At 49.9% G+C, this 13418-nt stretch overlaps 1 protein-coding gene across 14 annotated transcripts in view; it reads left to right on the top strand.

Moving 5' to 3' along the window:
- Nucleotides 1-308: 308 nt before the first annotated feature.
- Nucleotides 309-13418, top strand: part of CRTC1 (CREB regulated transcription coactivator 1) — a 60014-nt gene continuing 46904 nt past the window's right edge. For all 14 annotated transcript variants that reach the window (XR_009759557.1, XM_061601888.1, XM_061601885.1 and 11 more), the window contains exon 1: nucleotides 309-459. Coding sequence is in view for 13 of the 14 variants with exons in the window: in XM_061601888.1 (XP_061457872.1) it covers nucleotides 331-459 (129 nt within the window). In the remaining variant the exon portion in view is untranslated. The remainder of the gene's footprint in view (nucleotides 460-13418) is intronic.

The following is a 13418-nucleotide window of genomic DNA, read 5'->3' on the forward strand; positions in this document are numbered from 1 at the left end:
TTCCATACACTGTATACACACGCGCGCGCACATACCCCCTCCCTTTTCCCATCTCCCGCTAGTCTGCCTGTGCTCACGCCTGCGCAGTTGGCGAGCGCCCTCTTTTTTTTTTCCCTTCCCACAAACACACGCCGTGGGCGGAGCATGCGCAGTACGGCGGCCTCTCCTCCCTGTGCCCCGGTTCTTCCCGCGCCCCCCTCTCTGCCGCTCTGCGCTGGCGCGTGCGCGGTGCGCGGTTGCTTCGTCGGGGTGCTGGTGCCCGGAGCGAGGAGGGCGGGGCAAGGGGAGGAGGGAGCGGAGCGGGGGGAGGGGGGATGCGGACGGGCGAAGATGGCGGCCTCGTCGAACAACCCGCGGAAATTCAGCGAGAAGATCGCGCTGCACAACCAGAAGCAGGCCGAGGAGACGGCGGCCTTCGAGGAGGTCATGAAGGACCTCAGCCTGACGCGCGCCCACCGGGTGAGCAGCGATGGAGGAAAGGGCGAGGAGGAGGAGGAGGAGTGTGTGTGGGGAAAATGGATGGATGGACGGACGGACGGAGCCACGGGCTGGTTTGACAGGAAGGCAGCCCAGGAGCGCCCCTTCCCCGGCCTCGCGTGTGAGGGGACAGCAATTTAAGGAAAGAGGGAGGAGGAGGAGGATGGAGATGGAGGAGGAGCGGAACCCCCTCTTCTCTTCCCCATTTCTCCTTTTCTCTCCGAGGATCAAGAGCCTTATGAGTGCATCTGAAATCTTTGAGAAGGGGGGTGGATCTAGGGTGTGTGTGAGAGAGAGACCCCCCTTTTTCTCTCTGTCACCCCCTGAAAGGGAATTGAAGGCCTCAACGAGTGAGGGGAATGGGCTTTCAAAATAATAATAATAAAAATGGTGGATTTAGGATGTGTGTGTGTGTGACACCCCTTTTTCTCTCTCGCCCTTAGAAAAGGAATTGAGGGGCTCTATGAGTGAGAGAAATTGGCTTTTTAAATAATAATAATAATAATAAAAACAGAAGGAAGTAAAAAAAGAGGAAGGCCAAACAAGAGATGGATTGATTCCTTAAAGGAAGCCACAGACCTGAACTTACAAGATCTGAACAGGGCGGCTCATGACAGATGCTCTTGGAGGTCGCTTTCATAGGGTTGCCATGAGTCGTAATTGACTTGAAGGCAGGTCAACAACAATAATAAAAAACAAAAAATGGTGGATTTAGGATGTGTGTGTGTGTGACGCCCCCTTTTCTCTCTCCCCCTCCCCCTTAGAAAAGGAATTGAGAGCCTCTGTGGGTGAGAGAAATGGTTTTTTTAAAAAAAGGGAAGGGGAGAGGAGTGACACCCCCTTTTTACTTTCCTCCCTCTCCCCCATAGAAAGGGAATTAAGGGCTTTCAGGACTGAGGGGGATGCTTTGCTTTCTTTCTTTGGGGGGGATACATTTTAGGGGGTGATGCCCCATTTTTCTCCCTTTGAAGAGGGGGGAGAGGAAGGACCACCCTCGCTTTATGAGGGAGGTTCATTTATTTATTTATTTTTGGAGAGGGGGTGAATGTAGTGGGGGTGACACCCCCTTTCTCCCTCCCCAGTTCCCCTTAGAAAGGGGTACTGAGGACCATTCCCTGGATTTATGAGTGGGCAAAATGGTTTTTTGGGGTGGAATGAAATGTTCACCCCCATTTTGATAGGGAGTCAAGGATTTCAATGTATGAGTATGGGGATGGCTTTTTTTCAGGGGGGGTGAATTTGGCGGGGGGTGACACCCTCTTTTCCTTCCTCACCCCTCAGAAAGACTGTTAAAAACCCATCCCTGAAATTATTGGAAGGCTAGTAAGGGGATGAGTTTAGTGTGGGTAGCTTCCGCTTTCTCCCCTGCTCCCTCAGTGTATGGGTGTGAGGAAAGGGGGGCTGTTGCTAAATATGGGGGAGAGGAAGCAAGGATAACCCCCTCTTGTTCTCTGAGCTCAGAAATGAGGTGGGGGGATCAAGAATTGTCCCCTCACCAAATCATGGGGGAGGGATTCATAGGCAGGGGAGGGGCTGCTTTCCCCCTCCTCTCAGAAAGAGGGTGGAGGACTTAAGGACCCCCCCCCCAGTCCCATATGAGTTTTGGGGGAGAGGCCCGATCAATTTAAATGTGTAGATACATATAGGGGTTTGTGAAATTCCCATTATTATACAGGAGTGGGTGTGGATCATTATCCCTCCTCCGCGTCATGTTGTGATCTGTACAGTGAGACTTCTTAAAGGAGTGTAGTGACCCCCCTCCCCATTTATTTGTACATGGGGAGGTCATTTAATGAGGGATTGGGGCCGGAGGTGCTTATTACTGAATGCCCCAATTTGTGCCTGCGTGTTGAGGAGGATTTCATGACCCCAACAAACAGTACACGGGGGGGGGGAATGAGTAAATTATCCCTAGATGTGCCTGGGATTGTGAGGGAGGGGCTCTTAATGATCCCCCCAATATATATGTATTGATACAAGAGGTATGAAGGCATCTTCTCCACATTTGCAGGAGGAGCTTCTGCTGGGAGGAAGGGCGGGATATAAATCAAATAATAAATAAATTGTGGGGTAAAGGGTGCGCACGGATTTCTAATGGTGGAATCCAAACTCTGGAGGGCCACAGGTTAGCCACCGCCATTGTAAAGGAAATATGCGGTTCTAAATCTCCGTGTGCGTGTTCCGAGTGGGGCAAGTCAAGAATATTACTGTTTGCAAAATTGAAAATTTATAGCTGTCCAGTTAAATCAATATGAATGAAACAAAAAAAACCCCTCAACCTGGGATGCGTCCTGCTCCTGTCTGGTGGTGAGGCTGCAGTTAATATGCGTGAAGTTGAGGAGACGAGGGAGGGGGCCCTTATGGAATGCTTGCCTTTTGTGATTTGGGCATTGCGCTGCGACTGATTATTGTGGTACACAAAAGTGAGGATGGATTGTGATCAAGTTACAGCCCGTGTCTGAGGATAGGAGCCTGCGAGTATTGCATTTTCTTTTGTAGTAATGGGGATCCAGTTAATGCCACTTTATTTGACAGGGTGGAGGGCCTGGATTTGAGCAGGTATGGAGCCATTATATTCTGTATCAGGGTGGAGTGTGGGATTTATAAAAGCAAGGACAGTTAATACTCTGGAAAGGACTTTTGTTTACTACTCGCTCATGTTGAATAGTCAAAGGCCAAGAGAGGCTCCTTGTAGCAGCGCTGTTAAGAATGTGGCATGCGCACAACTGTTTAATGTACCGTTGTCAGAGAAAGAGCAGATTAAGCGTGGGCTTCCTTTGCTGTTGTTGAGTTTTTGATTTTCTGCGTGCGGTGCAGCCGCTGTTTAAAAAATAAAAGTAGTAATGATTAAATTGAAAATTAAAAATGAAAATTATTTTTGAATCAAGGGTGAAAAACTGTAGCTCTTGCATCTCTGCCTGCCCCTCAGCCCCCCTGCCCTACATGTCAAACACAGGATCGTTGGCATGTATTTGAGTCAAGCAGGTAGCTCTGTTTGAGGGGCCGTTGAGCATCATGACATCTTCCTTTTCATTAGGGAACAATTCAGATTAAGGCACCAAGGATGAAATGCGAAGGAGTTTGGGAGATAGTGTTTTCCAGTCTTGGGGCAGAAGGAGTGAGAGTGGGTGTAGCCACGAAGCTCAATCTTCCCCGTTGATCTTGCGGGTGTGTGTAAAGGAGGGGGGTCCCTTTGGGAATGTGTTAGTCACCTGATGCAGCCTAATATCCATTTAATATTTTCTCTCTCTAAAATCCTTTCTGTATACCGGCAAGTTCTGTAGTCCAGACACGCTTCTTTTAACACCTGCTGGCTTTTGTTACAGGTGCCAATCTGTGGGGAAATGTCATGTCATCTCAGGCGGTCTGGGTTAGAGGGGCGTTTTGCTCCATAGGGCCAAGGGGGCACCGTAGAGCAGCCTTCGCCAATTTGGTGCCCTCCAGATGATTTGGTCTACAATGCCCATCAGCTGTGCTGGCTGGGGCTGATGGGCGTTGTGGGCCAAATCGTCTGGACGGTGCCAACTTGGCGAAGGCTGTTCTAGAGGATTCCTTTTATCCCCCTCCCCGCACCTTCGAACAGCTGCCAACTTAGTGGCTGGCTATTAGGGCCTGGCATTGACCCTTTTAAATGTCTCGTTGTCCTTGCGCTGGGGGAGATTGTTGTGGACAGATGGGTGCGATAGATGCAAGAGACCAAAAGGTGTTGCGGCGTGATGGGGGTGGTCGCAACGGTGGCATTTACTGGGAGATATTTTCACAGCGGGATGGCAATACAGCTTGTCTTTAGTTGCCCTCTGCCTTGCCGTGTAAAGTTTTGCACAAATGCACGGAAAGATGATCTTTTTTGCACCCCTGAGCTCGTAGTCTTTTCTCTCTCTCTTGCATCAACAAGCGTGCTACCTAAAGAGACCTGTGAAATTCGTTTGCATTTGCAGAACTTGTGAGGAGTGGCGTGGTACGTTGTCTTTTACCCACCCATCTATTCCCCCCTCCCCGAGCGCACTTTGGTGGTCGTTCCGTACACTGATAAGGTCAAAAACGTGGGAATTGTGACAAATGCCTCACAGATAATACTGCCCCAATTGTACTTTAATTGGCACCCCGGGCTCAAAAGCACACACCTCTTCCAGTCCCTCCTAATCTCTTGTGGTTTGGGCAAAAACACGTAATTACAAATTACAGTGTGATTATTGAGGCTGCGCTTCTGGCTTCGTCCTCAACCGAGGCACTGGCTGTCGCGCATGCTTTAAAAAAATTTTTCCTCCTTTAAATTTTTATTGAGCCTTGATTATTTTTAACTGCCATTCCCTTACGCGTGCAAGGAAAAACCAAGTGCTTTTGTATGTGTGTGTGAACCGAACGAAATTGTCAGGCCAGGAACAGTTGATTGAAGCGCTGAATCTGTCGAAGAGAAGTTTCCTCTTTCGAGTTCCTTGGTGTCAGGATAGTGTCAATATTTGCTTTTTGAGGTTCCGTGGTAAAGCCAGATAAGGAACAACAATTGCGTTTTATTTTGTTGTCAGTGTGTTCTTGGTAAAAGTTGTGGATGGACCTGGCTTGGCATCAGCTGTTTGGCAAGATGGAGTCTGAAGAGGCCTAACCCTTTCTGTCAATTTAGGGTGTGCTGTCATTCTGGATGCTGTGATACCAGGCCTTTTTGTAGAATGGATTCCAATTGAACCTTTTTTTTTGAGTCAGCTTCATTTTTCCCTCAGTGATCTCACCCTCGTCCCCGGCAATACACCCCGGGGATTTTAGTGTCCTGATTTGCAGTTAGTTTCGCCAGAGATGCTCTCTGAGCAGAGGGGAGGGCGGACGGAAGGCCAAATCCCTCCCTGTCCTCCAGTTGCCCATTTGCAAATCCTGTTGACAAATGGTGGGCTCCCTTCTTCCCCATCCTTCCCATGGTAGTTTGGCAATTGAAAGGGAAGGGTCGCATGGCTCAGTGGGTAGAGCATCTCCTTTGCCTGCAGGAGGCCCCTGGTTTGATCCAGGTAGGGCTGAGAGAGATTCCCTGCCTGAAATCTCCCAGTCAGTGTAGAAAATACTGAGCTGATAAGGCAGATTCCTGTTTTCTTTTGGGTCAGTAGTTGCCCGTTGCCGGCTCCTCACTTAGAGATTCTGTGCAGACTGTTTATATTTTTTTCTGTTAGCATTCCACTCTGGTGGCAGATTCCTTTGTCTCAATAGCTGTGAAAACATAATGTGTGAAGCATGCAGCTTGCTTTCCCTTTGAAGCAGCAGCCTTTCCTGACTCGGTGCCCTGCACATGTCTTTTAAAGGAATAATTCTTTGTTACTTACCAGGAACACCTTTAGGGCACCAGATTGGGGAAGGTTGCTCTAGGCTAAGGGCTCCCAAACCCCACGGATCGCTCGAAAACTGCTGAAGGTTTTGGCAGACCCCTTGAAGCTTTTCCTGCCTTTTGTAGCAATTGTAACATCCCATGCTAGGTGTCGTGTGATTTTTAATTGCATTTTTATGGCTTCCTTTGAATCCTTCTGTTGTATTTTGTTGTGTTACAGTTTGCATTCTGTAAGATTCAAATTGTTATGCAGTAAAATGCTGCGTAAGAAGCAGCAGCAGCAATAAAAATAAATACAATTAAACATCCATTGCAACATTTTATGTGGACATGCCACAGACCACCTGAATGAAGCTCGTGGGCCACCAGTGGTCCACAGACCAAGTTTTGGAACCTCTGTGCCAGGCAATAATCCTTGCCACTGATCCCTGCGGGCGTTCCTGTTCCTCTCTGAGATGGCTGCAGGGGTAACAGATGGCTAGTGGGAGACGTTTTGCTATACTGCTAGCTTTGCCCCTACCTAATTAATGTATATATATATATATATATATATATATATATATATATATATATATATATATTTAAGGTGAGCTGCCATTTACACATTGGCATTTTAGGAACATTTGCATGCTTTCAAATAATGACGGTCACTTGAGATGAATAGCTGACCAGAGTGCTAATGCTGTCACCATGATAACTAGCGGGTCATAAAGAATGCTTTGCCAACGTTGGCGAGGTTAAATTGTCAGTGCAAAAAGTGGACGTTGGGGGCGTGTGAAGATCCAGCCGCCTCTCAACGTGATCACTTTTTCATCATTTTTGTTTACATAGGAACCCAGAAAGCTGCCTTACACCAAGTCAGACGCAGGTCCAGCTAGCCCAGTATTGTCGACACTGACTGGCAGCGACTCTCTAGGATTTCAGGCAAGGCTCTTTTCCAGCCCTACCTGGAGATGCTGCCAGGGATTGAACCCGGGACCTTCTGCATGCAAAGCAGAGGCTCAGCCGGTGAGCTGTGGCCCTTTGCTCTTGTCTGCTTGCAGACCTGCTTAGGCAAAAGTTTCACATGCCTCCTTTACTTTGCTGTTTTTGCCGAGCCAATCAGGGATCCCTCAGTGACCTTGATAGCGTCTCAGCGCCTGCATGCAGATCGGCCTTTTCGTGTATCTCGAAAAGGATATGGTAGAGTTGGAAAAAGTTCAGAAAAAAAGGCAACCGATGGTATGAAGGGGATGGAACAACTCCTGAGGAAAGGTTACCTCCGAGCAGAGGGGAAGGGGGACAGAAGACCAAATCCTTCCCCGTCCTCCAGAGTTGCCCACTTGCAAATCCTGTGGACAAATGGTGGGCTCCCTCTAACCCTAACCCTTCCTCTGGTAGTTTGGCAATTGAAGGGGAAGGGGCTTTTTAGTTTAGAAAAAAAGATGAGTAAGTGCATCGGGAGGCACATGATGGAGGTGTACAAAATTGTGCATGGTGTTGACGGAGTGGATAGGTATAAGTTTTTCTCTCACAACGCTAGAACTCAGAGACGTCGGATGAAGCTGAATGTTGGGAGATTCAGGACCAAGGAAATGCTTGTTGACTCCTTACGCTGTGGAATTCACTCCCACAAGATGCAATTGTGTCCGCCGACTTGGATGGCTTTACAAGGGGTTTGAACAGCTGGTCTAGCACAGTGGGGAGGAGAGCCTGGCTGGGAGGCCGGAGTCTGTGAGTTCAACTCCCTGCTCGTGTCTCCTGGGTGTCAAGGGCCAGCTAAAGATCACCCCCACAGGGAGTGTTACGTGCCCTGCCACCTGTGCAGCCGTGGGCAAGCTGCATAGTCCCAAGGAGCCCAGTTGCCCCCCAGCTGGCAGCTGTGGACAAGGAAGGGGCCAGCTTGTGCAGCTGTGGCAAGCTGAGCAGGCCCTAGCCAGCTGGGGAGGACTAGCCGCAGAGGGAGGCGATGGTAAACACCGCTTACCATGAACACCCTATTCATAGGGTAGCCATAAGTCGGGATCGACTTGAAGGCAGTCCACGTCCATAAAAGGGGCTTAAACGACTTAATGGAGGATAAGGCTGTCGGTGGCTACTTAGCCACGATGGCTATGTTCTGCCTTCCCTGTCAGATGCAATAAGCCTCTGAAGTCCAGTTGATGGGAATCGCAAGCAGGGAAGGCGCAGTTGCAGACTGGAGCGCTGAACCAGATGGGCCCCCTTTGGCGTGATCCAGCAGGGCTCTTCAGACGTTCTTACTTCTCCGCGGTCTGGGCATCCTTGCCCACCATGTGGGTCCATGGGACATTTTCCCCATGCAAATTCGAGTCGCTCACGTGGAGTAATTGGCACAGGAACAATTTTTCTGAAGCCCTTGAGAGTGATTGAATTTGGTACGTTTAGTTTCCTTGTGTTTAGTAAGCAAAAGTGAAGGACTTTGAATCTGCCCAGCTTGTCTAGTACTGTATTCGTAGCTGGCCTCCGTTCATTGTCACTAGCGAACTTAGGAAAGGGAAACGTACAAAAGTACAGCACTGGAACATTTTCTGTTTGGGGAAAACTTTCCATGCCACGTCCCTGCCCCCTGCCTTGCTGTGCCCTATTCATGCCCAGTTAATGCGTGACTGAGCCCGTGTGGCGTAGTGGTTAAGGTGTTGGACTACGACCTGGGAGACCAGGGTTCGAATCCCCACATAGCCATGAAGCTCACTGGGTGACCTGGGGCCAGTCACTGCCTCTCAGCCTCATGAAAACCCTCTTCATAGGGTTGCCATAAGTCGGAATCGACTTGAAGGCAGTACATGAGAACTTTGGGGGGGAGGCGGAAGGTGGCTTAAGCAACCCCACCCCACCTTCCAACCCAGCTCAGTTGACTTTTATGCGGGTTGCAGCATTTAAAGAAAAGGTGGGTAAGAGTAGGAGCGTACAAAACAATGCAAGGCATGGAGAAAGCGGGTAGAGAAAAGTTGTCCTCCCTCTCATAACACTAGAACTTTCAACAAAGCTGAATGTTGGACGATTCAGGACAGACGAAAGCAAGGACTTCATCACGCAGTGCATGGTTAAACTATGGAATTCACTCCCACAAGAAGCAGCGATGGCCACCAACCTGGATGGCTTTAAAAGAGGATTAGACAAATTCACGGTGGAGAAGGCAGTCAGTGGCTATGCTCTGACCCCACAGTCAGAGGCAGGATGCTTCCAAATACCAGTTGCTGGAAAACGCAGGAGGGGAGAGTTGCCCTTGCACTCAGATCCCATTGAGTGCTATGTGGGCGTCCCATTGAGGCACCTGGTTGGCCACTGTGAGGCCAGGATGCTGGATTAAATGGGCCACTGGCCTGAACCAGCAGCCAGGCTGTTCAGGCTTCTCTCCTTTTTCTTAACGCCTCCAGCCCTGTGAACAGTTCTTTGACGAAGAGGGTGCAAAAAGCGTCAGAGAGAAAGGAGTGTGTGTGTGTTTCGTGGGGGGTTTTTTTGCAAAAATGTTCACGAAATGCCACACGCACACCGGCTTCCAGGGCGCTTTACCAGTGTGACCTTTTTTTCACTCCGCGTAGCAGGGATTCCCAAGCTGTCGTCTGTGAGCTTCACTCTGGTGGTCTGCGGTGTGTCCGAATATTCACAATCTGAATTCCGTGGGATTCAAATTGTAGTTACAACAAAATCCAAAGAATTAAGAGCAGCTATAAAAATAGGTGGAAAAGCAATGATACAGCGTCTGGCACAGTACGTTACAGTCATACCCCTTACGCTTCCTGCCTCACACCCCCCCTGGAGTGTATTTCCCTGGCCGGGGTGAGTGTCCTTGAGTTCTGATCCTGCCCCTCCCTTGCCTTGACGGAGGGATGCGCGAGTGTGTGTAGAAGCGACTCTACCTGAGCATCTAGAGAGACCTCATCTCCGCCCACCCTGCCGTGCGCAGTGGAAGAGCCCACACGGCCAATATTGCACGTGGGGGGGTGTCACAATCTTCGGCGTACGGCAACATCAGCCATTTTGCTACTTCTTCTCTCCCTCCCACCCCCCCTGCAAACACCCTCCGGTTTAGTTGCGTATGAAATTAGGAGTTAGCATTGTCTGTGGCTTTGCTTCTCTTCCCCCCTCCTCTGTATTTTTATTTGTTTATATTTTGCTAGGCAACCAAGCCCTTGGCTATCCCTTCGCTTCTGCGGAGGCGAACAGTTCCCCCCCACACTTTTTTGCATTGTTAGCAATTCTCTCTCTCTCTCTCTCTCTCTTCCCCCCCCCACCACCTTTGCAAAATTGGGCTGTGTTTGCGCTCTCACACTCATCGTGGCTGATCGCAGAGGCTTGTTGGCCTGCATGCTTCTTTTGTTTCCTCGAGCAGCCCCCCCCCCAAGCATACACACACACATGGATATTAGGTGTCATCCTGTGTTGGCGGTGCTGTCCACGATAGCTTCATATGCTGTCTTTTTTTAAAAACGCAACTGGGATTGTGGAGCCCTACTTTCAGATCCTCCTCCTCTCCCCCCCCCAAAAAAACCCACACAATTTCGGTGTGAAGAGCGGATCAGCCTCCAAATGAGGGGGCGGAGGGGAGGCGCCTTATCAGTTAGCCGGGAGTATTCTGACATTCCGGTGCAATGCCCAGAGTGGGAGGCGAATGGTTGATGAAGGTAGTGAGGATCTGCTTGCAAAGATTTGTGTAGCTCTAGAGTGGGAGTCCATCTTGGGCTGGGAGATACTGTTCAAACTGAACTTGAGGAAGGGAACGGGCAGGCTCTTATCAGGAGGGAAGGGGGGTGTTCACCCCCACCCCACAATTAACAAAGCCTGCTAATCCTAGGAAGTTCCCTTCTCCCAAATCCAGATCTTTGACCCATCTAGCTCAGCGTTGCCTACACTGACTGGCAGGGGCCTCTTGTGGGTTTGCCTGGAGATGCTGCCAGGGATTGAACCCGAAACCACTTGCCCCAGCCAGGTTGCCCCCGGCTACCTGCCGTCAGAGTCAAGGGAGCGTTGACATGCGTCGTTTCGTAGATTGCTCAATATGATGAACGAATGTGACACTTTGCCCAGCCAAACTTAAAGTGCTTCTCTGTAACAGCCGTATCACGTGGGGCAGCATTAATAGCATTATTCCCATTTTACAGATCTGAGAGTGGAGGGAGGGGGAGGGAGAAGGTTGTCTGAGTCAGCCTAGAAGAGCTTTCACCAGCCGTGCCGGCTGGAGCTGATGGGAGCTGTAGTCTCAAACATCTGGAGGGCACCACGTTGGCGAAGCCTGGCTAAAATCAAATAAAAGCAGAGAACTGCTCCTCATTTCATCCACCTCTCTAACGTATTTGTGGAGGCCGGAGTTGTGAAGTCTGATTGACGGCTTGACTTGATTTATTTGAAATATTTCTGTGTCTCCTTTCATACCGAATGACAAGGTAGTCTACAAAACCAAAGTGCAATCAAATTTAGCAACGTTTGGGGTAAAACAGAAGCTGCTGTGTCAGCGGGAGATAGTTAAAAGAAGCTGGCTGGTATTGACAGCCAGCAAAAGGTTCTCTTCATCCACTTGAGGGGCTGCCCTTACCCCACTGGTGTCCACTCGAGCGCTTGGATCTGCAGAACCAGCCCTGTTCCAGGTGCTACATCATTCTCGTTCCTCACTCGTAAGAGATCGTTCTTCTAGCGTGACAGCAACTACACTTTGGAACTCCCTGCCTATTGACACCAGGCAGGCTCCTTTGCTGTATCCCTTTCGCTGCCTGCTTAAAACTATTTTGTTTAGGCAAGCGTATCCAGACACATAAATGTTGATGTGTTTGAATCTTTTTAGTTAGTTGTTTTAAATGTTTCCAGTTACTTGTTTTTTTGTTGAATTTGTTAATGTTTTTGAAAGCAGCTTAGAGGTTTTTACAATCAAAAATGGGAATGGACTGCCTTCAAGTCGATTGCGACTTACGGCAACCCTGTGAATAGGGTTTTCATGGTAAGCAGTATGCAGAGGGGGTTTACCATTGCCTCCCTCTGCAGCTAGTCCTCCCCAGCTGGCTAGCGCCTGCTCAGCTTGCCACAGCTGCACAAGCCAGCCCCTTCCTTGTCCGCAACTGCCAGCTGGGGGGCAATGGGCTCCTTGGGACTCTGCAGCTTGCCCACGGCTGCACAGGTGGCAGGGCACGTAACCCCTGAGTTAGGTGTTCCACAGAAAGTTGGGAGGATGGCAACACGAGAAAGGGCCTTTTTAATGGTGGCCCCCTGGCTGTGCACCTGGCCCATCTCTGTCCATCTTTAGGCGCTAGGCCAAGACCTTCCTCTGCACTTTGGCCTCGGCCTCGTTGACCTCTTTTGGTGGAGTGGGACTTTATTTGTATTTAATTTGGTTTGTTTTCAGTTGCTTTCAGTTGTCAGAAGCGCTTTTAGGTTTTGTGGATTCTTTTCTTCTAATTGGTTATGCGAGTTGATTTTGGGTCATCTGGTGAGCAAAGCAACGTAATAATGATAATGTTCATGTCTGTGAAGAGCACTTGCGGTTTGAACTGAGTTTTTATTGCAAAGCAACAAAGTACAATATGTAAGAGATTACAGAAGCAATGAAGATACAACTAATAGTCATCCAGTATCTAGCTCAACGCATTGCAATTGTTACAGCAGGCAGAGGGGGAAAAACCCAATTAGTGGCCTGCGGAGACCTTCAGAAATTTTCAGGTGGTCCATGGGGGGAAAGGGTTAGAAACCCCTGGCCTACATTGGGGGTAGAGAGCTTTTTGGGCCTGGGGAGGGGAGATTGTGGGCCAGCTTTGACAAGTGGGTGGGGCAACCCATCAGTCAATCATCGGATGGCATTAGCGATATCAGATGATTGACAGGTGGTCCACCTGCCAAAGTGTTCTTTGACACCCCTGCGAAAAATGGAAGCGTCCCCCCACCCAGTTTGTGCTATCGATTGATGGGTGTTCAGGGCGCGCCTTCCTCCAGCAAAGGCCCAGTCGGGGGCTCATTTTTAAGTTCCCGGTTGTTCCCTTGTAGTTATGTGGATACCTGCCCCACAGCTGACATTGCACATGACACCAGGGGTCGGGCAGTTGGGCGTGGTTTGCAAGCAACAGCCTTTTGGGCCAAATTGGAGCCCCTGGTGGCCTTAGTTTGGCCCGCGGGTGAGAGATTCCCAACCCCTAGTCTACCGTGGCTGGCAGCAATGCCTCCCCAGCCCTACTTGGAGATGCCATCAGGACCCTCCACGCAAAGGAGGTGCTTGGCCACATCGCAGTCAGGCAGCTTGCCCTCTGGATGCCAAAGCCACGACTAGGAGTTTGGCTATTTCGGGGCAATGCTAATAAGCCACAGCACAGAGGCAAGGGTTGATAGGCAGGCAGAAAGCGGCGAGGAGCCTCTTCTACAAGCCAGGCCCTTTTCCTGCTCCACCCGCAACAGTGAGTTTCTTCACTGTGACAGAGGAACCAGTTACAGTAGGGCCCTGCTTACACGGCGGGTTCCGTTCTGGACCCGCGCCGTAAAGCGGAAATCGCCGTAAAGCGGAACCCCATTGACTTTAATGGGGCGCGTCACGCGAAAATGATGCCAAAAGGCCGCAAAAGCAGCTTTAAAAGAGGGGAGGATAGCCGCCGCATTAGCGGAGCACCGGGAAGCGGGGCCCAACTGTACTAGTATCTGTTAATAAGATTTTTTGGCT

This window comes from Rhineura floridana, chromosome 18, assembly GCF_030035675.1.
Source record: "Rhineura floridana isolate rRhiFlo1 chromosome 18, rRhiFlo1.hap2, whole genome shotgun sequence".
In the NCBI taxonomy this organism is placed as follows: Eukaryota; Metazoa; Chordata; class Lepidosauria; order Squamata; family Rhineuridae; genus Rhineura; species Rhineura floridana.